Source organism: Oncorhynchus mykiss, chromosome 30 (genome assembly GCF_057628025.1).
Source record: "Oncorhynchus mykiss isolate SJ-2025 chromosome 30, ASM5762802v1, whole genome shotgun sequence".
NCBI classification, from domain to species: domain Eukaryota; kingdom Metazoa; phylum Chordata; class Actinopteri; order Salmoniformes; family Salmonidae; genus Oncorhynchus; species Oncorhynchus mykiss.
The window spans coordinates 38533248-38556373 of NC_143051.1; the positions used below are offsets into that span (position 1 = coordinate 38533248).

At 44.1% G+C, this 23126-nt stretch overlaps 1 protein-coding gene across 13 annotated transcripts in view; it reads left to right on the forward strand.

Moving 5' to 3' along the window:
• The window catches only part of LOC110513167 (sodium bicarbonate cotransporter 3), a 74912-nt gene extending 52405 nt beyond the window's left edge, over positions 1 to 22507 (forward strand). For 4 of the 13 annotated variants that reach the window (XM_036970626.2, XM_090228224.1, XM_090228218.1 and 1 more), the window contains 20 exons: positions 2533 to 2651; positions 3957 to 4114; positions 4365 to 4452; positions 4703 to 4849; positions 5288 to 5400; positions 11312 to 11486; positions 12184 to 12317; positions 13016 to 13261; positions 13518 to 13623; positions 13726 to 13887; positions 14254 to 14367; positions 15409 to 15570; positions 15825 to 15950; positions 16281 to 16406; positions 16637 to 16705; positions 16958 to 17131; positions 17353 to 17490; positions 17656 to 17762; positions 18567 to 18677; positions 19452 to 22507. In XM_036970626.2, coding sequence (XP_036826521.1) covers positions 2533 to 2651; positions 3957 to 4114; positions 4365 to 4452; positions 4703 to 4849; positions 5288 to 5400; positions 11312 to 11486; positions 12184 to 12317; positions 13016 to 13261; positions 13518 to 13623; positions 13726 to 13887; positions 14254 to 14367; positions 15409 to 15570; positions 15825 to 15950; positions 16281 to 16406; positions 16637 to 16705; positions 16958 to 17131; positions 17353 to 17490; positions 17656 to 17762; positions 18567 to 18677; positions 19452 to 19536 — 2660 coding nt within the window. In that variant the 3' untranslated portion in view covers positions 19537 to 22507. Of the gene's footprint in view, positions 1 to 2532; positions 2652 to 3956; positions 4115 to 4364; positions 4453 to 4702; positions 4850 to 5287; positions 5401 to 11311; positions 11487 to 12183; positions 12318 to 13015; positions 13262 to 13517; positions 13624 to 13725; positions 13888 to 14253; positions 14368 to 15408; positions 15571 to 15824; positions 15951 to 16280; positions 16407 to 16636; positions 16706 to 16957; positions 17132 to 17352; positions 17491 to 17574; positions 17763 to 18566; positions 18678 to 19451 lie in introns of all 13 variants that reach the window. The other 9 variants (XM_090228221.1, XM_090228222.1, XM_090228225.1 and 6 more) reach the window with 6 other exon arrangements.
• The last annotated feature ends 619 nt before the right edge of the window (positions 22508 to 23126 follow it).

Here is a 23126-nt window from a genome sequence, read left to right on the forward strand (position 1 = left end):
CCCTGACCTCAACCCCATCGAACACCTTTGGGATGAATTGGAAGGCCTGACTGCGAGCCAGGCATAATAAATAAACATCAGTGCCCGACCTCACTAATGTTCTTGTTGCTGAATGGAAGCAAGTCCCCGGCAGCAATGTTCCAACATGTAGTGGAAAGCCATCCCAGCAGGTGACGAGCAGGTGTCCACATACTTTTGGTCATGTAGTATATATATATATATATATATATATATATATATATATATATATATATACTTTTTTTAAACCTATTTTTGAAGAAATAGGGAATAATTTATGAAAAGTGAAAGGGTGCCAAATTATTTGGCCGCAACTGTATACAGTACACCTACCGTACTCACATTTTGATTGCCGGATTCTCTGGTAAAAACTATCTAACGAGCTGTCTAATGCCACAGTACCACACATATACACACATGTAGTGCCAGCTCTTTAGTATGCAGATGAAGACAAATTATCATTAGAGTCAGACGTTTTTGCCCTCAGTGTGCCCATGGTTTTGGAATGATATGATTTGATTATTCGTACTCGTTTGCATATGGACCGTGGCCTGAGGTCCAGCCCGCATTCCGGGCTTTATCTTCCTGAATGAAGCGTGTCCGCGGATGCAACCTCCGCTAATCCCTGTCACTCCCAGGGGCTTTGTGAGGAATGTGAGCGATGGCGCTTCTGTTCATCCCAACATGGCTGCCTAGTAGCCCGCAGGGCCGGGTGACAACAGGTCACAGGTCAAGGAGGACCACAAGGAAATTCATCCATTCATATTTATTTGAACACTCCTCCACGTTCTAGGTTATTGAGACAGAGGGAGAGGAGTGTGTGTGTGCGGTTGCTGTGTTACAGTTCATTCATTTCTGTGGTAATTTCCTCAATGCATGTCTCCCTCGCTGAAGTGCTGGCGTTTCCTGTGTACGGCTCACCTCACATGGCTATAGGGTGCATTGAAGTGGGGAGGCGGATGCGCAATTTCTTGAACCCTTATCACCGCAGGCCGTAATAAATGTTCATTATGTTAGCCATTTGTTAAGGTCTTTGAGAGTGTATAAATCAAACTATGTATATTATATAGTATTTTATACTATTATATATGCATATGTAGTCTGGGCCTATACAGAGAGCCTATTGAAAAATAATTGCAAATAATTTATCAGAGTACAGCTACATTATTTCTGTATACATTTTCAATAGAAGAACCTGTATTGTGTTTTGATGCTTTGCAAACTCTGCATATACTGTAAATTATATATGAAAAACACAGTATTATCAAATGTAGGCATTCTAATGTATCCACGAGAATGCACTGAGCAGCAGGTACCTCGGTCCTCCAGAGCTGAAATTTCTAACACTCTTCTGCCGCTATCCCGTCTCTCTCTGTCTGTCTGTCTGTCTGTCTGTCTGTCTGTCTGTCTGTCTGTCTGTCTGTCTGTCTGTCTGTCTGTCTGTCTGTCTGTCTGTCTGTCTGTCTGTCTGTCTGTCTGTCTGTCTGTCTGTCTGTCTGTCTGTCTGTCTGTCTGTCTGTCTGTCTGTCTGTCTGTCTGTCTGTCTGTCTGTCTGTCTGTCTGTCTGTCTGTCTGTCTGTCTGTCTGTCTGTCTGTCTGTCTGTCTGTCTGTCTGTCTGTCTGTCTGTCTGTCTGTCTGTCTGTCTGTCTGTCTGTCTGTCTGTCTGTCTGTCTGTCTGTCTGTCTGTCTGTCTGTCTGTCTGTCTGTCTGTCTGTCTGTCTGTCTGTCTGTCTGTCTGTCTGTCTGTCTGTCTGTCTGTCTGTCTGTCTGTCTGTCTGTCTGTCTGTCTGTCTGTCTGTCTGTCTGTCTGTCTGTCTGTCTGTCTGTCTGTCTGTCTGTCTGTCTGTCTGTCTGTCTGTCTGTCTGTCTGTCTGTCTGTCTGTCTGTCTGTCTGTCTGTCTGTCTGTCTGTCTGTCTGTCTGTCTGTCTGTCTGTCTGTCTGTCTGTCTGTCTGTCTGTCTGTCTGTCTGTCTGTCTGTCTGTCTGTCTGTCTGTCTGTCTGTCTGTCTGTCTGTCTGTCTGTCTGTCTGTCTGTCTGTCTGTCTGTCTGTCTGTCTGTCTGTCTGTCTGTCTGTCTGTCTGTCTGTCTGTCTGTCTGTCTGTCTGTCTGTCTGTCTGTCTGTCTGTCTGTCTGTCTGTCTGTCTGTCTGTCTGTCTGTCTGTCTGTCTGTCTGTCTGTCTGTCTGTCTGTCTGTCTGTCTGTCTGTCTGTCTGTCTGTCTGTCTGTCTGTCTGTCTGTCTGTCTGTCTGTCTGTCTGTCTGTCTGTCTGTCTGTCTGTCTGTCTGTCTGTCTGTCTGTCTGTCTGTCTGTCTGTCTGTCTGTCTGTCTGTCTGTCTGTCTGTCTGTCTGTCTGTCTGTCTGTCTGTCTGTCTGTCTGTCTGTCTGTCTGTCTGTCTGTCTGTCTGTCTGTCTGTCTGTCTGTCTGTCTGTCTGTCTGTCTGTCTGTCTGTCTGTCTGTCTGTCTGTCTGTCTGTCTGTCTGTCTGTCTGTCTGTCTTGTCTTGTCGTTGCAGGGCCATTGATGTCCACGCACTCTGTCCCCAGTAACCTGGATAGCAGCAGCAAGACCGGAGACAGGAGGCCCTCCAGAGCTGGGGTCAGTAAAGAGAACAGCAGTGTGGACTTCAGCAAGGTAACCCCTGCTACTCATACTTGACTGGGGTAGTCTAATCAAAAGAGGGAGAAGGAGACAGAGTGTGTGTGTTTGTGGAAGAGAGAGAGATGCAGATATTACCTATCTCAGTGGGCAAGGTCTCCCAGCGCTGTTACTCAGTTCAAACAACTGACCTTGAGATGAAAGGGACTCCTTTGCTCAGTACTGCCCCTTATAGCTTCCCTCTACTGCCACTAACAACGTAGCTTCCTCCAACCCTAGCGTCCATCCATAGCTTCAATCTGCCACTGAGCATGATCCCTCCATCCCCAGTCATTCCTTCCTTTAATTTGAAGTCTCTCCCTACTCTGTTGTGCCAATTGGGCTCCAGGTAGATATGACATAAATTATATATTTTGCTCGGCTTGATTTGTTATACCAGTGTTTCCCAGTATGGGGCTGCACTGCCGTGTGCATCCCGCGGGACCTGTGGTCCCCGACAGATCATAGCAGCGCGGTTGGCATTTGTCATGCTGTGGGCGGTTAGACAGACAACTTTGGGATGAAAACATGCTACAGTCCCACGGATTATTTTGAACGGTTGTCTTTCTGTGTTGTATGTGTTATCTATTGGATAAAAAAAATGTAAAACCTTTTTGTGTCACAGTTCACAAACTCTTATAGGCTAATTCTGCTTCAAGTTCAGTTAGCCTATCTCTCCTCGTTTTTGTTGGGCGCACGAGAACAAATGCGCCCATGTGTGGTCTCAATTAAATAGCCTGTAGCCTATATGCATGGGAGGAGAAGCACGGCGCCGTTGTCTTTCCGTGGGAAATGACTTCCTAAATAGGATAGGCTATAGTTTAGGCTCCGACATTGACTGGAAATAAGCATTGGTGACGCATGAATTTGTCTGCCTGCGAATCGTCCTGCTTCTTTTCAAGTTATGCTAAGGTTATTTTGAAATGGTTAGTCTTTCTGTTTTGTATGCTATGTGTTATCTAAATTGCTGGGACCGGGGATGCAAAGCAAGCTGTGTCCCACACACCTACATTGCGGGACTGGGGCAGATTTGGGACCAGTTCTTGCGGGAGCGGGTGAGAGTCGGACGAGAAGTCAGCAAGAGCGGGCGGGCGCGGTAAGAAAAGTACTGGGCGGGAATTAAGTCCGGCAAAATATGTACTTTTTCTTCTCTTTTTTTTCAACTAATCAACTCATCGTCAAGGATTCACAGGATTCACAGGATTCACAGAAACATGGCCAGGATTGGGAGACACTGTCTCATATAGTTGTTACTTCCTAAAGCCTCTCTCTCTCTCTGTGGTTCCGTTCCGCTCCTTTTAGGTGGACATGAACTTCATGAAGAAGATTCCTCCGGGCGCCGAGGCGTCCAACGTGCTGGTAGGGGAGGTGGACTTCCTGGAGAGGCCCATCATCGCCTTCGTACGCCTGTCCCCCGCCGTCCTCATCACAGGACTCACGGAGGTGCCCGTGCCCACCAGGTAGGTACACTACATCTCTACACCCACTCTTTCCCTGCTCTTTCTCTGTCTAACCTGCTGGTCCTAGGTTTTATTCATGCACTTGCTCCCCTACCAGTAGCTGAAACCATTTGTATATGGAGTCATAAGTCCTATCACCGAATATACTAAATTATGTTGGGTTCTGAATAAAATACTTTGTATCTGCCTCTACCTGGCCATCTACATTGCGTTGAGTCTAATGCGTGAAAATGGTTTGTGTCCCCTACAGGTTTTTGTTTCTGCTGTTGGGTCCACACGGGAAAGGCCCTCAGTACCATGAGATTGGCAGATCCATGGCCACACTGATGACAGATGAGGTGAGAGGACGGTTGTTGTTTTACGTGCTGCTGTTTGTGCAGTTATCCTTATAGTCTTATGAAGATTAGTAACACTCAGTCATAAACATGAATTAGCTTCCCCTCCCCCCACATGCATAGAATAGACTAACTCATTTGTGTAACTTTTTCCCTTTAGGGGGGGGGGGGGATCTTTAGGTGTGGCGTTCAGACGAGATCAATTTTAAGATCAAAACATAAAAGCTATACTCTTTCCTGCATTTCTCTGTAGATATTCCATGATGTGGCGTACAAGGCCAAAGATCGGATGGACCTTCTGTCTGGGATAGATGAATTTCTGGACCAGGTGACGGTCCTGCCCCCAGGAGAATGGGACCCCTCGATACGAATCGAACCCCCCAAGAACGTCCCATCGCAGGTGAGGGTCTAAGTCGACATATATAAACAGAAACAGAAAATCAACATGTCTGAAGTCGAGCCTGATTTTAGACGATTGGTCACATGGTGCTCTTCAATCTGCACCCTGGAGACCCACAAGGGGTTGATTAAATGAATCAAGGGCTTGATGATTTGTTGAATCAGATGTGTTGGAAATATAGTCTACCCCGTACCACCTGTGGGTGTCCAGGTTTGAAGAGCACTGGCTTGCATGTTAGTTTCCTATGGCGTTTCCATGATGTGTATGACTGTGCCTCCTGGTGGCAGTAGAGGATATAACAGCCCTGTAATAACTTAGTCATATGTGCATGTAATTTCGTATGGGTGGCCACAGCGGGAATCAAACCCATGACCCTGGCGTGGCCAACTCCATGCTCTACCATCTGAGCCAAACCTATAATGGCTCTCTCACTTGTAGTTGAAGAGAAAGATTCCCTCCCAGCCCAACGGGTCGCCCTCACCCTCTGGGGAGATGTTGAAGGAGGAGGATGAAGGCCACGGAGCTGGGCCCGAGTTGCAGAGAACCGGACGGTGAGCTATGCATATGAATTTATAGCGGAGGTTTCCGGGACACAGATTAAGCTTAATTCTGGACCTACGAGTATTGTCAATGGAGATTCCCCACTTTTTATTCCAGGACTAGGCTTAATCTGTGTCTGGGGAAAGAGAGAGAGTTGATTAGGGTAAATCTCAAATGACACCCTATTTCTTACATAGAGTTGTGATCAACAGTAGTGGACTACCATACATGTGGAATAGGGTATCATTTGAGACACTGCCTAAGACTTATTTTTTTAAATACTATGGTATGACATAGGCAATAGGTTGTAAAACTATTTTTTTGAACTGTTTTGATGTCAGAAATAAAACTGATTTTTATTCTTGATGAAATGCATTAAACGCGTATAAGGTAATCCAGTATTGAAACTGTTTATGAAGGCCAAAATGAATAACATACAATGCCCACATGCCCACATAATGCCCACATACTGTGACATTGCCAATGCACTGCACATGTTACAGTTACGATGCTGACAAGTAAATTCTCCTGTTCTCCGGGTGAAAGCCTCTGAGATCGCGTGGCTGGTAGAGTGTGATTATTTGTGACCTCACTCCCCCAGGACACACACACCTCGCAGACTGGGCACTGCATTATTTACCCTTCTGCAGATCCACTCTCGGCGTGCTGCTATAAAAAGCAGCATGCCGGCAGAGAACGCCAGAGAGAGTTAGAGGGGGGGAAGGAGGGATAAAGAGCATTAGAGAGAGAGAGAGAGAGTCTAAGGTAGGGATAAGAGATAGTCTTTACGGGGTGTTATGCAGTCCCTGAACACACAAAGGGGTGGTGACTTAGACCTAAGAGTGGTGGGTTGAGTGTGTTTGTGTAAGTTAGCTGAGTGTGTGTGTGAGGTAGGAACCTGGGTGTGAATGGGTTGAGTGGTATCTGGGTCAGAGAGCAGGAGTGTGTCCAACCCCAGTGGGAAACTAACAGGGTTCCCCTCAGCAAGGAACCTAGCTCTAAGCATCACAGTTAGGAAATGACCAATTAACCAAAGATCTCTAAAATGTATTGTAGGAAGTGTCCAAAAATGTGTACCACATTTGGGGGTTCCAAATTTATTTTCTGGCAGACCCTATTGATGGTAGTGTTGTCACGATACCAGAATTTTGACTTCGATACCAGGTTTAGTATCATAATACTCAATATCAATACTCGATACCAAGGCAAAAAAAGTGTATTAGCTAAAGTCACAGAATAACCTTTGGGCATCTTTTGAGTTTTTGTCGTACTTTGTGTGAAGGAAGTTCTAACTTCTAGCACAGATGTAATGGTAGGCTGACTCGCTGTAGTTGTGGACTTTCTGCAAAACCATACATGAGCATATAAACATTTTACAATTAAAGCTACTAACTGTTTTAAAATGTAATTTGATACATATCAGGGTAAATTTACTCATCCATGGTCATAATATTGGGTCAAATTATACTGAACAAAAATATAAAAGCAACAGTTTCAAAGATTTTATACCCACCTCACTCTATTCGCAACGTTGACATCAGCAAACCATGTGCCCACACGACGCCATACACGTGGTCTGCGGTTGAGAAATCTGTGGCATTGTGTTGTGTGACTAAACTGCACATTTTAGAGTGGCCTTTTATTGTCCCCAGCACAAGGTGCACCTGTGTAATGATCATGCTGTTTAATGAGCTTCTTGATATGCCACACCTGTCAGGTGGATGGATTTGCTTACTGCCCCAATCCACAGACGATGCAATCGCCATCGCACTGCACACTGTCCTATCCCATCTGGACAAAAGGAATACCTATGTAAGAATGCTGTTCATTGACTGTAGCTCAGCATTCAACACCATAGTACCCTCCAAGCTCATCATTAAGTTCGAGGCCCTGGGTCTGAACCCCGCCCTGTGCAACTGGGTCATGTTCTTCGTGACGGGCCACCCCCAGGTGGTGAAGGTAGGAAACAACACCTCCACTTTGCTGATCCTACACACAGGGGCCCCACAAGGGTGTGTGCTCAGCCCCCTCCTGTACTCCCTGTTCACCCATGACTGCGTAGCCATGCACGCCTCCAACTCAATCATCAAGTTTGCAGATGACACAACAGTAGTAGGCCTGATTACCAACAACGACGAGACGGCCTACAGGGAGGAGGTGAGGGCCCTGGGAGAGTGGTGACAGGAAAATAAACTCCCACTCATTGTCAACAAAAGAAAGGAGCTGATCGTGGACTTCAGGAAACAGCAGAGGGAGCACGCCCCCTATCCACATCGACGGGACCGCAGTGGAGGAGATGGAAAGCTTCAAGTTCCTCAGCGCACATGACGATCTGAAATGGTCCAGCCACACAGACAGTGGCAACAGCGCCTCTTCAACCTCAGGAGGCTGAAGAAATTTGGCACAAACAAATTTGGCACAAAATTTGCCACAATTGAGAGCACCCTATCGGGCTGTATCACCGCCTGGCATGGCAACTGCACCACCCGCAACCGCAGGGCTCTCCAAAGGGTGGTGTGGTTTGCCCAATACATCACCGGGGGCAAACTACCCATCCTCCAGGACAACTACACCACCCATTGTCACAGGAAGGCCAAAAAGATCATCAAGGACATCAACCACCCGAGCCACGGCCTGTTCACCCCGCTATCATCCAGAAGGCGAGGTTAGTACAGGTGCATCAAAGCAGGGACCGAGAGACTGAAAAACAGCTTCTATCTCAAGGCCATCAGACCTTGTTATATAGCCATCACTAGCCAGCTTCCACCTGGTTATGAAACCCTGCACCTTGGAGGCTGCTGCCCTATATACATCGACTTGGAATCACTGTCCACTTTAATAATGGAACACTAGTCACTTTAACTTCTCTGGGATATGTGGGACGCTACCGTCTCACCTCGCCAACAGCCTGTGAAATTGCAGGGCGCCAAATTCAAAACAACAGAAATCCCATAATTAAAATTCCTCAAACATACAAGTATTATACACCACTTTAAAGATAAACTTATTGTAAATCCAGCCACAGTGTTCGATTTCAAATAGGCTTTATGGTGAAAGCACACTTAACGATTATGTTAGGTCAGCACCTAGTCACAAAAAACATACAGCCATTTTTCAAAGAAGGAGTGGTGTCACAAAAGTCTGACATTTTATGATCTTCATCAGATGGCACTCACAGGACTTCATGTTACACAATACATGTGTGTTTTGTTCGATAAAGTTCATCTTTATGTCCAAAAACCTAATTTGAAATTGGTGTGTTATGTTCAGAAATGCATTGTCTCAAACAAACATCCAGTGAAAGTGCAGAGAGCCACATCAAATTGTAGAAATACTCATAATAAACATTGGTAAAAGATACATGTGTTATGCATGGAATTATAGATAAACTTCTCCTTAATGCAACCGCTGTGTCAGATTTCAAAAAGGCTTTACGGCGAAAGCACACCTTGCGATCATGTTAGGTCAGCACCCAGCCACAGAAAAACATAGCCATTTTCCAAAGAAGGAGAGGTGTCACAAAAGTCAGAAATAGCGTTATAAATATTCACATGCCTTTGATGATCTTCATCAGAATGCACTCCCAGGAATCCCAGTTCCACAATAAATGTGTGTTTTGTTCGATAAAGTCCATCATTTATGTCCAAATACCTCCTTTTTGTTTAGCCCAATAATCGAAATGCTCAATGCGCGATCGCTTAGCTCAGACGGAAAGTCCAAAAAGTTATATTACAGGTCGTAGAAACATGTCAAACGATGTATAGAATCAATCTTTAGGATGTTTTTATCATAAATCTTCAATAATGTTTCAACCGGACAATTCCTTTGTCTTTAGAAATGAAAAGGAACGCCTGTCACGGCCACGCGCATGATTTGGCTCATGGCATTCTGCCAGACACCTGACTCAAACAGCTCTTATTCTCTCCCCCTTCACAGTAGAAGCCTGAAACAAGGTTCTAAAGACTGTTGACATATAGTGGAAGCCTTATGAAGTGTAATATGACCCCATAGACACTGTATATTCGATAGGCAATGACTTGAAAAACTACAAATCTCAGATTTCCCACTTCCTGGTTGGATTTATCCTCGGGTTTTTGCCTGCCATATGACTTCTGTTATACTCACAGACATCATTCAAACAGTTTTAGAAACGTCAGAGTGTTATATGCATATTCTAGCTTTTGGGCCTGAGTAGCAGGCAGTTTACTCTGGGAACCTTATTATCCAAGCTACTCAATACTGCCCCCCCGTCCCAAAGAAGTTAACAATGTTTAAATAATGTTTACATACTGCTTTACTCATCTCATATGTATATACTGTATTCTATTCTACTGTATTTTAGTCAATGCCACTCCGACATTGCTCAATCTAATATTTATATATTTCTTAATTCCATTCTTTTACTTTTAGATTTGTGTGTATTGTTGTGAATTGTTAGATACTACTGCACTGTTGGAGCTAGAAACACAAGCATTTCGCTACACCCGCAATATCATCCGTGTATGTGACCAATACAATTTGATTTGATTTATTTATCTTGGAAAAGGATACATTTCTCACTTACAGGGATTTAAACAACTTTGTGGACAATTTGAGAGATACAAGCTTTTTGTACGTATGGAACATTTCTTCTATCATTTATTTCAGCTCATGAAACATGGGACCAACACTTTACATGTAGCTTTTATATTTTTGTTCAGTGTACTGAGCTGAATCAAAAGATACCAGAAATGTTCCATGGTATGTGCAGGCATAAGCTATGTTATAAAATGCACAATAAGCTATAAAATGCACAATTGCATTTTATTGATGGTAATTTCAATGTACAGATATACCGTAACAAGGTCCTGAGGCCCGTTGTGAGGCTGTAACGGGGTGCGTACTGGCGGCAGAGAAGTCAGGCGCAAGAGAGCGAAAACTGATTTACAACATAATAAACATAAAAACCACCGTAAACAGAACAATCAATGAATGGGTCAAACAACACCCGGTATTCACCAACGTGCACAAGCACTACAAGAAACAATTACGGACAAGGACATGGGGGGGAACAGAGGGTTAAATACACAACATGTAATTGATGGAATTAAAACCAGGTGTGAGGGAAGACCAGACAAATCAATGGAAAATGAAAGGTGGATCGGTGATGGCTAGAAGGCCGGTGATGTCGACCGCCGAACGCCGCCCGAACTAGGAGAGGGACCGACTTCGGCGGAAATCGTGACAGAGGCCCATTTTCTTCAAGGTATCTGTGACCAACAGATGCGTATCTGTATTCCCAGTCATGTGAAATCCATAGATTAGGGTCTAATGAAATTATTTCAATTTACTGATTTTCTTTATTGAACTGTAACTCGGTAAGAAATGAGAAATTGTGGCATGTTGCCTTTATATTTTTGGTCAGTATAATTTGTCGAACTGGAACGCCAAACGCGCTGAAATGTTAGGCTGCTGGCCCAGTCAACATATTACTAGACAAACTTGATCATCTCAGTCAGTGTTACGACGTGAGACACATTCGGCAGAAGAACCGAAAAGTACTGAACCGTTTCTCCTGTTACAGTATCAGAAAGTACCTAGGTTTTGGTGTAAGTTATCTGTGGGTCCTAACAAATCTCTGGGACCCCTATAGACCCAAAATAGTTATCTCGGTGTCCAATAATGTGTTCCCACTGGGCACAGACGTCAATAACGTCTATTCCACGTTGGTTCAATGTAATTCCATTGAAATGGTGTGGAAAACGTTGACTCAACAGGTGTGCCCCCAGTGGGTTGTATGGTCCCCTGTATGGTCCAAAAAACCTAATCCAGAAGTCTACGGATGTAATCTGGGATTCATCTGGGATACTTCACCACGCGAGTATAATGCTGCTACTTTAATTAGCCCGCTGTAAAGCGTTGTGGTTTTTCCTCTTCCTCTAGGATCTTTGGAGGCCTGGTGATGGATATAAAGCGGAAGGCCCCGTTCTACTGGAGCGACATCCGGGACTCGTTGAACCTGCAGTGTCTGGCCTCCATCCTGTTCCTCTACTGCGCCTGCATGTCCCCTGTCATCACCTTCGGAGGGCTGCTGGGCGAGGCCACTAAGGGCAACATAGTGAGTGGGTCCTTGTCCATGAGTGTCACTCCGATTACAGCAGTCTGTCTTCCATCTGTGCTGTATCCCTTAATGTATGCAAGTCACTCAGCTGCCTGGTTGAACTGGTTTAACCAGGCTACAAGTCAATGTAAGCCTTGCACTAATTATGTATACGTTTACCAAAAGGTCTTACCAAAAGGTCTTACCAAAAGGTCTTACCTTATTTGCTTATTACTATATACAAATATCACTAAAAGCATATAGGATTCATATCACTGTAAGCAAATCGGATGTGGTTAGACAGTGTCCCTCTTCCTCACTGCGAGCTACTCAATATACTGTCTCTATGTTTTGATCCTGACAATGAGCTACACACACAAAAACACTACAGTAACTCCAGAGGGAGACTGTTGGCATAGCTAGCGTCAGCGTGCCGGGGTGTGTGATGCGTCTGAGTAAACTCACTAGAAGGCCAGTGGCGGAGGGATATAAGTACCGACAGGCCGAAGGAGTAAAGCAGTTTGTCTACACTGTCTGATGCTAGGCAGCCTGAGCTGGAATGTCGCTTTAAACTGATGTGCTATGTTATGTGGGGTGTTCTGTCCGCTTTGCCTTATTCCCCTTAGTCTCTCCCTCTCTCTGGTTTCCTCTTATGTATTTACCACCTCCTCCTCTTCTCACTCCTTCTTCCCCTCCCTCTCTTCTTTTGCTACAGAGTGCCATAGAGTCTCTGTTTGGGGCATCCCTCACAGGAGTGGCCTTCTCTCTGTTTGCGGGGCAGCCCCTCACTATACTGGGCAGTACGGGGCCTGTCCTAGTTTTCGAGAAGATCCTCTTCAAGTTTTGCAAGTGAGTGCTAAACCATATCCTGGTTTCACTTTCATTTGCACTGTGGCCCTCTGGTGGTAACAACCTGCAAGTACAAGCTCACCTGCCATTTGGGGATTCTAATTTGTTTCTGATCAGTAACTCCCTGAGTTTTATGTACTGTATACATGCACAGTAAATCAAGTGCCTGGAGTTTTTCTTGGTCAAGTCACATGGTCAGGAAAAACTCAGGGCCATAACTAGTTATGAAAGAAGTCGGGACAGGTTCAAGGTCGTTCATTGATGAATCCTCAATCATTTCATAAGGCATGGTCCGAGTGATGGCTCCTCCCCTACAACTGTCATAGCCCCTATGCTTTGAGCTTACTGCTTGCAGTACCTAATAAGATATGAATGTGAAAGTACACTGAAAACATCCAAAATGCATTATAAATACAGCTAAAATCTAGTACAATGCTTTGTAAAGTTGATATTGAGGTTAAATAAAGTGTGCTTTCTTAATTTACCAAATTTTTCTAACCTTTGCTTTAGATAAAATCAAGACATCAATATTCTTGTTATGTTTTCTTATATGAAAAATCTTAAATTTGCAGCTCACTTTGAGCAAATTCGTAATTTGCGATTAATCGCAGAGAATCCTGCGAGTTAACTCGACTACATTGTTTAATGATTTGACAGCCCTGCTATTGAATCTCAAACTCCTCTCCTCTCCTACCCAGGGACTACGGCCTGTCCTACCTGTCTCTGAGGACCAGCATCGGCCTGTGGACGGCCTTCCTCTGCCTGGTCCTGGTGGCCACAGACGCTAGTTCCCTGGTCTGTTACATCACCCGCTTCACAGAGGAGGCCTTCGCCGCGCTCATCTGCATCATCTTCATCTACGAGGCCCTGGAGAAGCTCTTCCACCTGGGGGAACACTACCCCGTCAACATGCACAATGAGCTGGACAACCTTACCCTCTACTCGTGAGTCTGGGTTAGGGAGCCTCGGTGGATGGCAAAAGCTGCGGGAAGTGGGCACTGCCATTTTTCCGTTGCCTTAAAAAAAACACAAAAAAATGTTTTGATCGCTGACCGAACACACATTTTATTCAGGAAATGTACCTTTGCAGTGTTTTAGATGATATTACCACTGACTCGCGCCAAAGATGGAAAAGGGGAAATTATGGTTGTGTGGGGAGTGTGAGGCATGGAGTGTGTAAGATTTCTTCTCTTGACTAAGGTGTCAGTGTTCTCCACCGGCCAATGCCTCCACTGAGATCTTGCAGACGTGGAACCAGACAGGACACACACCAGAAACTATCTCCTGGAACAGTCTTAACGTATCGGTCAGTCAGAGGACACACACACACACACACAAGGAACACACGCACTGCAAAAACATCTGTTGAGCCTTTGTATTTCTCTGACCCTTTTACTCTCTCTGCCAGATGTGTAACCTGCTCCATGGAGAGTTTGCTGGTTCTGCCTGTGGTCACCACGGCCCCTACATCCCAGATGTCCTCTTCTGGTCCATCATCCTCTTCTTCACCACCTTCTTCCTCTCCTCCTTCCTCAAGGAGATCAAGACCGAGCGATACTTCCCTACAAAGGTGTGTTATTCACTTGCAATCAGAGCGTACAGCTATTGTGTGTTTGTTTGTGTGTGTGTGTGTGTGTGTCCGTGTGTGCGTGTTTGTGCGTGTGCGTGTTTGTGTGTGTGTGTGCGTGTGTGTGCGCGCGCGCGTCCGTGCACGTGTCCGCGTGGGCGTGTTCATGTTCCTCTAAAAGTTTCATTGTGCTGCAACAACATTCACAGTTCATTTCAAGGTCATCACCTTCCTCCCACACAATGTGTCCCGCGCTTTGCCGTCACCGCTAGCTACTGTGTGTGGGTGTTTCCCACTGAGTGAATTATAATGGCTTTGTTGTTTACACACGACCATGTTTGTGCAATGTCCTTATCACGGGTTGTGCAGGTGCGCTCCACCATCAGTGACTTTGCCGTGTTTCTGACCATTATGATCATGGTGCTGGTGGACTATCTGATGGGCATCCCCTCTCCTAAACTCAACGTACCCGACCGCTTTGAGGTAGGACTCTTTTGATATTGTATTTCTGTGTAGGCATTCAGAAGACGCTGTACTGCCTGCCATAGGGCATACTGATAATGTCAACATGTCATGTGATGCTGATGACAGCAATGATATATATATCCTGGGCTGATACTCGAGGCAGTAAGTGATAGTAGTCAGCTAATGTGGACACTGGCCTATTCAGATCTGTCTAGTGCAATGGGTTGGCTTTCTTTCAGCCTTAGCGTTGAAGCTAACTCTCTGCCCTGCTGCAGCCCACCTCCAAGCACCACGGCAGGCTATCTAGTGTAAATGCGATAGCTAGCTACTAGCCTTAGCATTATAGCCAAAAATCTATCAAAGTCACACAGGATACAGTCAAGTGTACACAGGACAATGTAATGTACAATGGAAAACATCACGAAGGACCACACACAACCCAGCCACGGACCGTTCACTCCTCTACCGTCTGGCAGACGGTATCGGAGCATCGGGTGTTGGACCACTAGGCTCAGAGATAGTTTTTACCCACAAACCACACATTTGAACTGGAACTGACCATTTACACTGACTCTCCGTACCTGCACTCACTCAGTCACTCACTCACTAAGTCACTCACTCACTCACTCACTCACACAAGCCCACACATATGCAGATACAAACACACACACACACACACACATTCAAGCCACACACACACACACCACTGCTGCTATTGGATTTCTGTTTAATATTGCACAACACACTTCATATCTCCCTTCCCCGGCACACGTGTAAATATTGTAATGTGCCTTCCTTGTATTTATATCTCTGCTAAATTTGTATTCAATTGTTTTTGTAGCTTCTATTGAGCTTCTATTCTTTTTATACATTTGCATTACTTCATCTATTCTTATTGTTGTCGCATTGTCGAGAGGGGAACCTGCAAGCATTTCATTGTACTGTTTACACCGTGTGTTCCTGCGCATATGACAAATAAACTTAACTCGAACACTATAGCCTGACTGACAGCTATTAGCATTCTAGTTTAAAAGCTAACTCTATGCTCTGGATCTACAGCCTACCTCCAAGCATCGCGGCTGGCTGATCTCCCCGCTGGGCACCAACCCCTGGTGGACCCTGCTGGTGTCGGCGCTGCCCGCTCTGCTCTGCACCATCCTCATCTTCATGGACCAGCAGATCACCGCCGTCATCATCAACCGCAAGGAGCACAAGCTCAAGGTGAGCAAGCGCCGGTTTACGGCATAGACGTCCGTAGTCTCCATTTCCACTGTCAAGGTGAGGTGGAACAGACACATTTCTTACAATGTTCTGTCTCCTAGTTCTGTCCATTATATTAACATTCACCGGGTTGAATGTAGCTAGTGTTTTCATGAAGCATATTCACTGTGTACAATTTGGTGCTCCCGACTACTATAATCACTTTTTTATCCTCTTCTCCCCCCCCCCCCCACCCTCTCTTCTCCGTCATGTAGAAAGGCTGTGGCTACCATCTGGACCTGCTGGTGGTGGCGGTAATGCTGGGGGTTTGCTCCATCATGGGCCTGCCCTGGTTCGTAGCCGCCACCGTGCTCTCCATCTCCCACGTCAACAGCCTCAAGGTTGGCAAGCCTGCTGCTGTTTATTCGTTATAGGTCAGCGGTGTAAAACGCACTTCCTGGAGGGCAGAGTGTCTGCGTTTTTTAAATTGTCTTCTCCTCCCTTGTACTTCGTTGATCAATTAAGGTCATCAATTAGTTCGGTACTGCTCTCACCTGGTTGTCTAGGTCTTAACTAAACATATTGACAGGAAATGACAAAGACCAGCAGACATTCAGCCCTCCGGGTATTAAGTTTGACACCTCTGTTGTAAGTGATTAGTTGTGATTTAGGCTTTTTTTTCTCTTGAGTATAATCGACATTCGTCTAATGTGATGGAATCAAACCTAAAGGTGGAGTCGGGCTGCTCGGCGCCAGGAGAACAGCCCAAGTTCCTGGGCATCAGAGAGCAGAGGGTCACCGGCTTCATGATATTTGTCCTCATGGGCTGCTCCGTCTTCATGACCTCCGCACTCAAGGTCACAGCTCTTTGGGTTTTAGAAAAGTGTTATAAAAAAACAAGATGGATTATTAATGTATGACAATGGGCGCTGGACCCCTAATGCAATGTGAATGCTAAGCAGTTTGACTCTTAGGTGTTCACCTTACAGTTGAAATGTTGACATGGATGATTTTTTTTAAAGGCGCTTGAAATCATTATGATTATTATTATATACTGTATGTTCAACTTTTCTCGCCCAACCTCCAGTTCATTCCTATGCCGGTGCTGTACGGGGTCTTCCTCTACATGGGAGCCTCTTCACTCAAAGGCATTCAGGTGAGATTATATTCACTGATTAGTTGAAGATATGATCAGAGATTTGGATCTTTAGACAGTAATGCAATGCCTTGTCTGTAGTGATGAGCTTACTCTTTTTGTAATTAAACTCCCTTTGATCAAGAAAACATGTCATTGCAGTTGAACTCTTTCATTGCAAATGTGTTTCCTGACAAAAATGTGAAATAGATGATGAATGGTGCTCAGGACAATGTTCACATCTCTCTCTCTCTCTCCCTCTCCCTCTCTTAGTTCTTTGACCGTATCAAGTTGTTTGGTATGCCAGCCAAGCACCAGCCTGACCTGATCTACCTGCGCTACGTTCCCCTGTGGAAGGTCCATGTTTTCACCCTGGTGCAGCTCACCTGCCTCATACTGCTCTGGGTCATCAAGGCCTCCGCAGCCGCTGTCGTTTTCCCCATGATGGTAATACCCATAGAGAGAAATGTGCTATAGTAGTACTGCCATCAATCTATCTCTCCATGGTTAATATCACTCTACACATTTACAATCTGGAGAAATGTGATATCTTGTCTACCAACAAGGGTGTTTGTAAACATGACAATATCTAAAACCGTGTGTATGGGTCTGTGTAGTTCTTTTGCTTCCTTTCTCCCCCTCTTAAAATATCCTGTTTTTGCTTAAAGGTGCTGGCCCTCGTCTTCATTCGGAAGCTTCTCGACTTTTTCTTTACCAAGAGGGAGCTCAGCTATCTGGACGACTTGATGCCCGAGAGCAAGAAGAAGAAAGAGGATGACAAGAAGAAGAAGGAGAGGGAGAAACGGGTAACACACAGTGGCACTTTAAAGCCATTAGCTCCCCCCGACAACATTCACTGTCTAGCACGCTAACACAACTTTCCCCCACAGAAATCAAACTAGAATCGGGCAAAGCTGCTCAGACTGCACTCTCATGGGTACACTCAATTGTAATTCTCCCCTTGGTCCCAGGAGGCCCAAGCTTTATTGCTCGTAGAGCAGGTGGGCGTGAATGCTGTGAAGGTCCATTATGACGCTGGGAACCTGCTCAAGATCCCAGTCAAAACGTTCTCAGGGAGGTGAGTGCCGCCCACCAGACAACAGGAGTACAATACACAACATTACACTGGATAGATAAATGAAGGGCACACTTTTCTTTGGCTTTATCTTTGTATGACTTGATGACGTCATTTTATTAGGGTATAAAACAACAGCAACAAGAAAAATCTACATCTCTACATTCTTGGTATTGCAACGTAAAGGTAACCGTGATGATGTTAGTTCGGTAACGTGTTTTATCTTGAACAGATCGTACAGAATAATCGCTCGTACCCTCCCAGTGGATGAAGAGGCGGTAGGGGTGGGTGTCTGATACATCCAGCCCACGTGCTGAGTTTTAACCCTACTCAGTAATATACAGTAACATCAGTGAGCGCATGGCCAAAATCGTAACTTGGCTATTTACTATACCTTGTAAATGATGCATTTTTATTGAAAACACACTCCCCTGTGTGCTGCGTTTGTGTTTTCTTTTTTTTTTTGGGGGGGGGGGGGGGGGGGGGGTGGGGTGTTATGATGATACATACTGCTCCATCGTATCATGGCAAGGTAAAAAGGCTCTAAAACCATAAACCATGTGAATACTAATGAATACTAATGATAGAGAACTCACCACAGACAACCATCACCCAAGAGTCACAATTGCCTCCAAAGCGATTGTTACATATTTTCAGTGCAAGATACAATGACAGAGAAATGCTTTGACCGAGAACTGGTGCCGAGTAGCCCTGTGTGCTTCAATCTTTTGTTTGTTTACCTTATCCATATGCATGCATGTCTGTCTCCCCTCCCTTGTTCTGTCCTGTTTTCCTCGCTGCACGTAGCTCATGTGACCTCAGCAATGTTAATATCTCTGAGGAAATGGCCAAAAGCGGGGCATGCAAAGCAGTGGCGTTGAGCGCCGACTTCGGCCCATCTATGAAGCGTAGCCAAAGGTAGCTATGCCGACGACGACTCGCCTTTAGCTGTCACCCCTCTTTGTCCTGAAAATGGAGGAGCCTTTTTCCAGGCACACCTCAGGTCTACTGAAATCTCATTAAGACAAGATCACTTGTAGATCATATAATTCTATTATATTCTGTGACTATTCTAATGGACAGTAATGAATCTAATACAACTAAATAATCGACTTAATTCTGTGACTAGCACGTGAACTAATAGGTATGATAAGGACAATCTATCCATTCGTATGTAACGAGACTATTAAGATCTTGCTTTTGCTTGTGCCATAACTTGCATAATTTTCAGTTGCATGTAAGTTGTGAGATCTGAATTGTGTGTGGATATTTCCATAAAACAAGAATACACTCTATTTTCCTGAATATTGTATTTGCCTACAGATATATTTGCCTACAATACATAAAAGCAAAGCGTTGAGGCTTTGCCCTGAGGTTCTTACATGTCCTGAGGATCTAACTGGGTGCTGCCACATTTGATCCTTCCGTCCCAATTGGTTAAGGACAACATCATTTAACACATGAGCCCGCCCTCTTCAAGTCTAGGGTGTTTAACAACCGTATATTCTTAGAGCATGGTATGAGCTTTGAGTTTCATTTTAGCATTGCCGTCTGACACTTTCCCAGACAGCATTGCACTTACATCAGAAACACATTTCCTGCTCATCCTTGACACATTGATATCCTGGCCCAGCACAACCAGCCCATTGATGCTTCTCTTCCCATCTGTTCCCCTCCCTTGTCTCCTGGCAGCCAGGAGAAGGTCGCCTGTGTTAGAGTCAACATGGACACTACCGAGGCAGGAGGAGAGAGTTCAGCCTTAGAGACTGCCTTGTGATCGAGGAGACCTTGTACTACCCCCCCCCCCCCCCCTAACCCCACAGAGGGCCACCCTGGTACAGTGAGCAAGCTAGGACTTGAGCAGAGCAATCAGACTGGTCTCTGTGGGTCTGCTGAGTCAACAGTTGAGCTCCAGTGGTCCAGTGTAGCTAAGGAGGACTGACTGCCCGGGCAGTGGCGAGCACATTGCCGGGACATGAATGAACCAGACTCACACTGCCTACCGAAACCCAATGGGTCGAAACCCCATGTCAACCAATCATTTCCCACTCACTGCCACAGATGCCAAAGGATGGGGCCACCACCGCCACACATATGCGGAATCTTCTTTAATTGTTGTGTATGCATAAATGTACTTAATTGTATTATATAAGGTATATTTTCTCATGTACATTTTAAGTTATATTTTATTACCAATTAAGAGATTCACATTTGCATCCTGTTTTTTTTGGCACACGTCATGTGTGAGCTATTCTGGTCTCTGTCTACATTTTTTAAATAATATATATTTCCTTTCCAAAATGTACTATACACAAACCAGCTACACCAGCTCCAAAAACACATCAGTCAAGCCATGATGATTCAAGTTGTTATTTCTGTGATTTCATCAGTGCAAACTGGTAACATCCTGACTTAACACGGGTAATCTAAAACGAAACTGTTGCAAACCAAAAGAAGAATGTAGACATTCAGACGCCTTTACCCCGTAATCTTTCTCGCTTGTGAAACATTGACAACGGTTGGAGTGGCAACATCTTTTCACTGCCCCTGTACTGTATCTGTACTATACACTCTGCAAGTTGCATTCTCAGTATTGGTATTGCTGCTCAGATCAAGTTGTTCCAACTGAGAATAGTTGTTGTTGTTGTAAGTATATGTCACTGTTATGCTGTTTCTGTGGAATTGTGTGCTTTCTGTTGTATGTTTCAATGGAACATTTTCTGAAATACTAATTTAAGGTTAGGAAAGTGATGGGATGAATACTACAATAAGCACTTTAGATTTGTTTGCCAGTAGGAATTAGTGCACAGGCCTGAATTTAGTTAAAAACCATTGATTTTGAAGACCCACAGAACTGTTTGCTTAAATGTCTAGAAAAAGTTGCTACTTTGAAATCAATATGATTTCTGATTGTGGGAAGTTCTTTACACTCATCGCTTGTCTGTCACTATTCGCACAGTATTTCAATATTATAACCTATTTTGTGTATTATTGTTGGATTTATTATTCTTGGGACAATTATTTTTGATAAACAGGAAAGTGAACAAAAAAGCAATGTGCCGTTAGATTTCTTCTAAAAGCAACGAACAACATTATTCTGTGCAGTCAAATTGTATTCTCACAATATTGTACCATTTATGCTGTACAAGTTTTGGTACTTGTGTGTCACAATGTACACCGTAAAGGTAAGTTCAATATTGCACATGTCATTTTTATGCTGAAAGATATTTCCAAAAATGATCTGTGAAATGCAATTATATATTTCTCATTTGCTTAGCACACGTGCTCCTGTTTTAGCAATAATAGATGAGTTTTCAGTACAATACAATGTCTGGAGTGATGTTTCTATTGAGCTGTCTAGCGGGAGTTTGTCAAACCCCATCTACGTTGTGTGTCTCCTCTGTTGACTATTAGTGTGTGGCTGATTATACAGACAATAGCTGACGTGCCTTGTGAATGCTCGTTGTTTGTCTTTTATTCATACGTTAGACATAGTGTTAATGTTCAGGTAGTGCACACACACGTGGCTCAAAATGCGTAAGAGAGACGAGCAAGCTAGGACGGCATATCGACAGGCTGTTCATCATATCTGTTGAAACTGAAGTGAAATATGAATGCGGTAGTGCTCTGAATGATTTTGTGAAAGTCACGTCCTCCTCAACCCGACCCGACCACTAACCTGATGTATTACATGACAAATAGGAACTCATTAGTACACTTCATCATACTAATTTGTCAATAATGTACTGTATGTGTTTGTATGTCACAGACGTGGTGTTTGTTCACGAATGGTATGAACTGTAATTTTTTACATGCAATATCAGCAAATGTGCACAAAATTATTGTAACTTCAATATCACGAATGAAAATGACAGAAATCTAATGCATTTCGCCAAATACCTATCTTTTAACAAAAAGGTAAATGTGCATTGTTGCAATTTTGTTTGAACACAATTCTGGTCAAATGTTGGCTATTTTAAGTCATTACAAATGTTGTTTTGGTATTTGTGATACTATATGTATGCAGTAGGTACAATTCATTGTAGAACACAAGTGGTATTGCAGTGCAACGGATTCCATCTGTATTGTATCATCTTTACCATGAATAATATAATATGGCTCTGATCTGTACCATAGAAACAGGGTATTCTTTAGGACCATGTATTACACTGACCTCAGTCAAGCACAGAACATTCTCCTGCAATATGTTGTTGAATATGATAAGAACATGTAGGGTGGAAACAATTTTTTTTGTAAGTGTTGATGGAAAGCAATTAAAAGTAAATTAAATGTCTATTGTTCCTCTCTGCATATTTAAGCCAAGTGCAAAGCACACCATCAGTGTGTGTACAGTACCTATGGTGAATCCCAAAACCCTGCCAACTCTCTCGGAGGGCTCTCCGTTGTCGTGTGATGCTGACGAAACTCGCAGTGTGACTTCAAGAGTGGCGAAGGGATCAAATAAACCCTTTCCACTGTGGTGGAAAAAGCAGCCAACAAGTGCTCAGCATATGTGGGAACTCATTCAAGACTGTTGGAAAAGCTGGTTGAGAAAATGCCAAGAGTGTGCAAAGCTGTCATCAAGGCAAAGGGTGGCTACTTTGAAGACTCTAAAATATATTTTGATTTGTTTAACACTTTTTTGGTTACTACATGATTCCATATGTGTTATTTCATAGTTTTGATGTCTTCACTATTAATCTACAATGTAGAAAATTAGTGAAAAATAAAGAAAAACCTTGAATGAGTAGGTGTGTCCAAACTTTTGACTGGTACTGTGTATATATATTTTTAGGGGGTGGGTCAGCTTGAATATTTCAGATCGATTGTGGCTTCCATCAATGTAATTGTTTGCATAATTTCCAATACCACATATACTGTATAATTTTTGTAAATATATACACTATACAGCATATACATCAGTATGTGGATTTGGCTATTTCACCCACACCCGTTGATGACAGGTGTGAAAAATTTACAGCACAGACATGCAATCTCCATAGAAAAACATTGGCAGTAGAATGGCCTTAATGAAGAGCTCAGTGACTTTCAACGTGGCACTGTCATAGGATGCCACCTTTCCAACAAGTCAGTTTGTCAAATTTCTGCCCTGCTAGAGCTGCCCCAGTCAACTATAAGTGCTGTTATTGTGAAGTGGAAACGTCTAGGAGCAACAAAAGTTCAGCCAGGAAGTGGTAGACCACACACGCTCACAGAATGGGACAGATGAGTGCTGACGCGTACAGCGCGTAAAAATCTGTCCTTAGATGCAACACTCACTACCAAGTTCCAAACTGCCTCAGCACAAGAACTGTTCGTTGGGAGCTTCATGAAATGGGTTTCCATGGCTGAGCAGCCGCACACAAG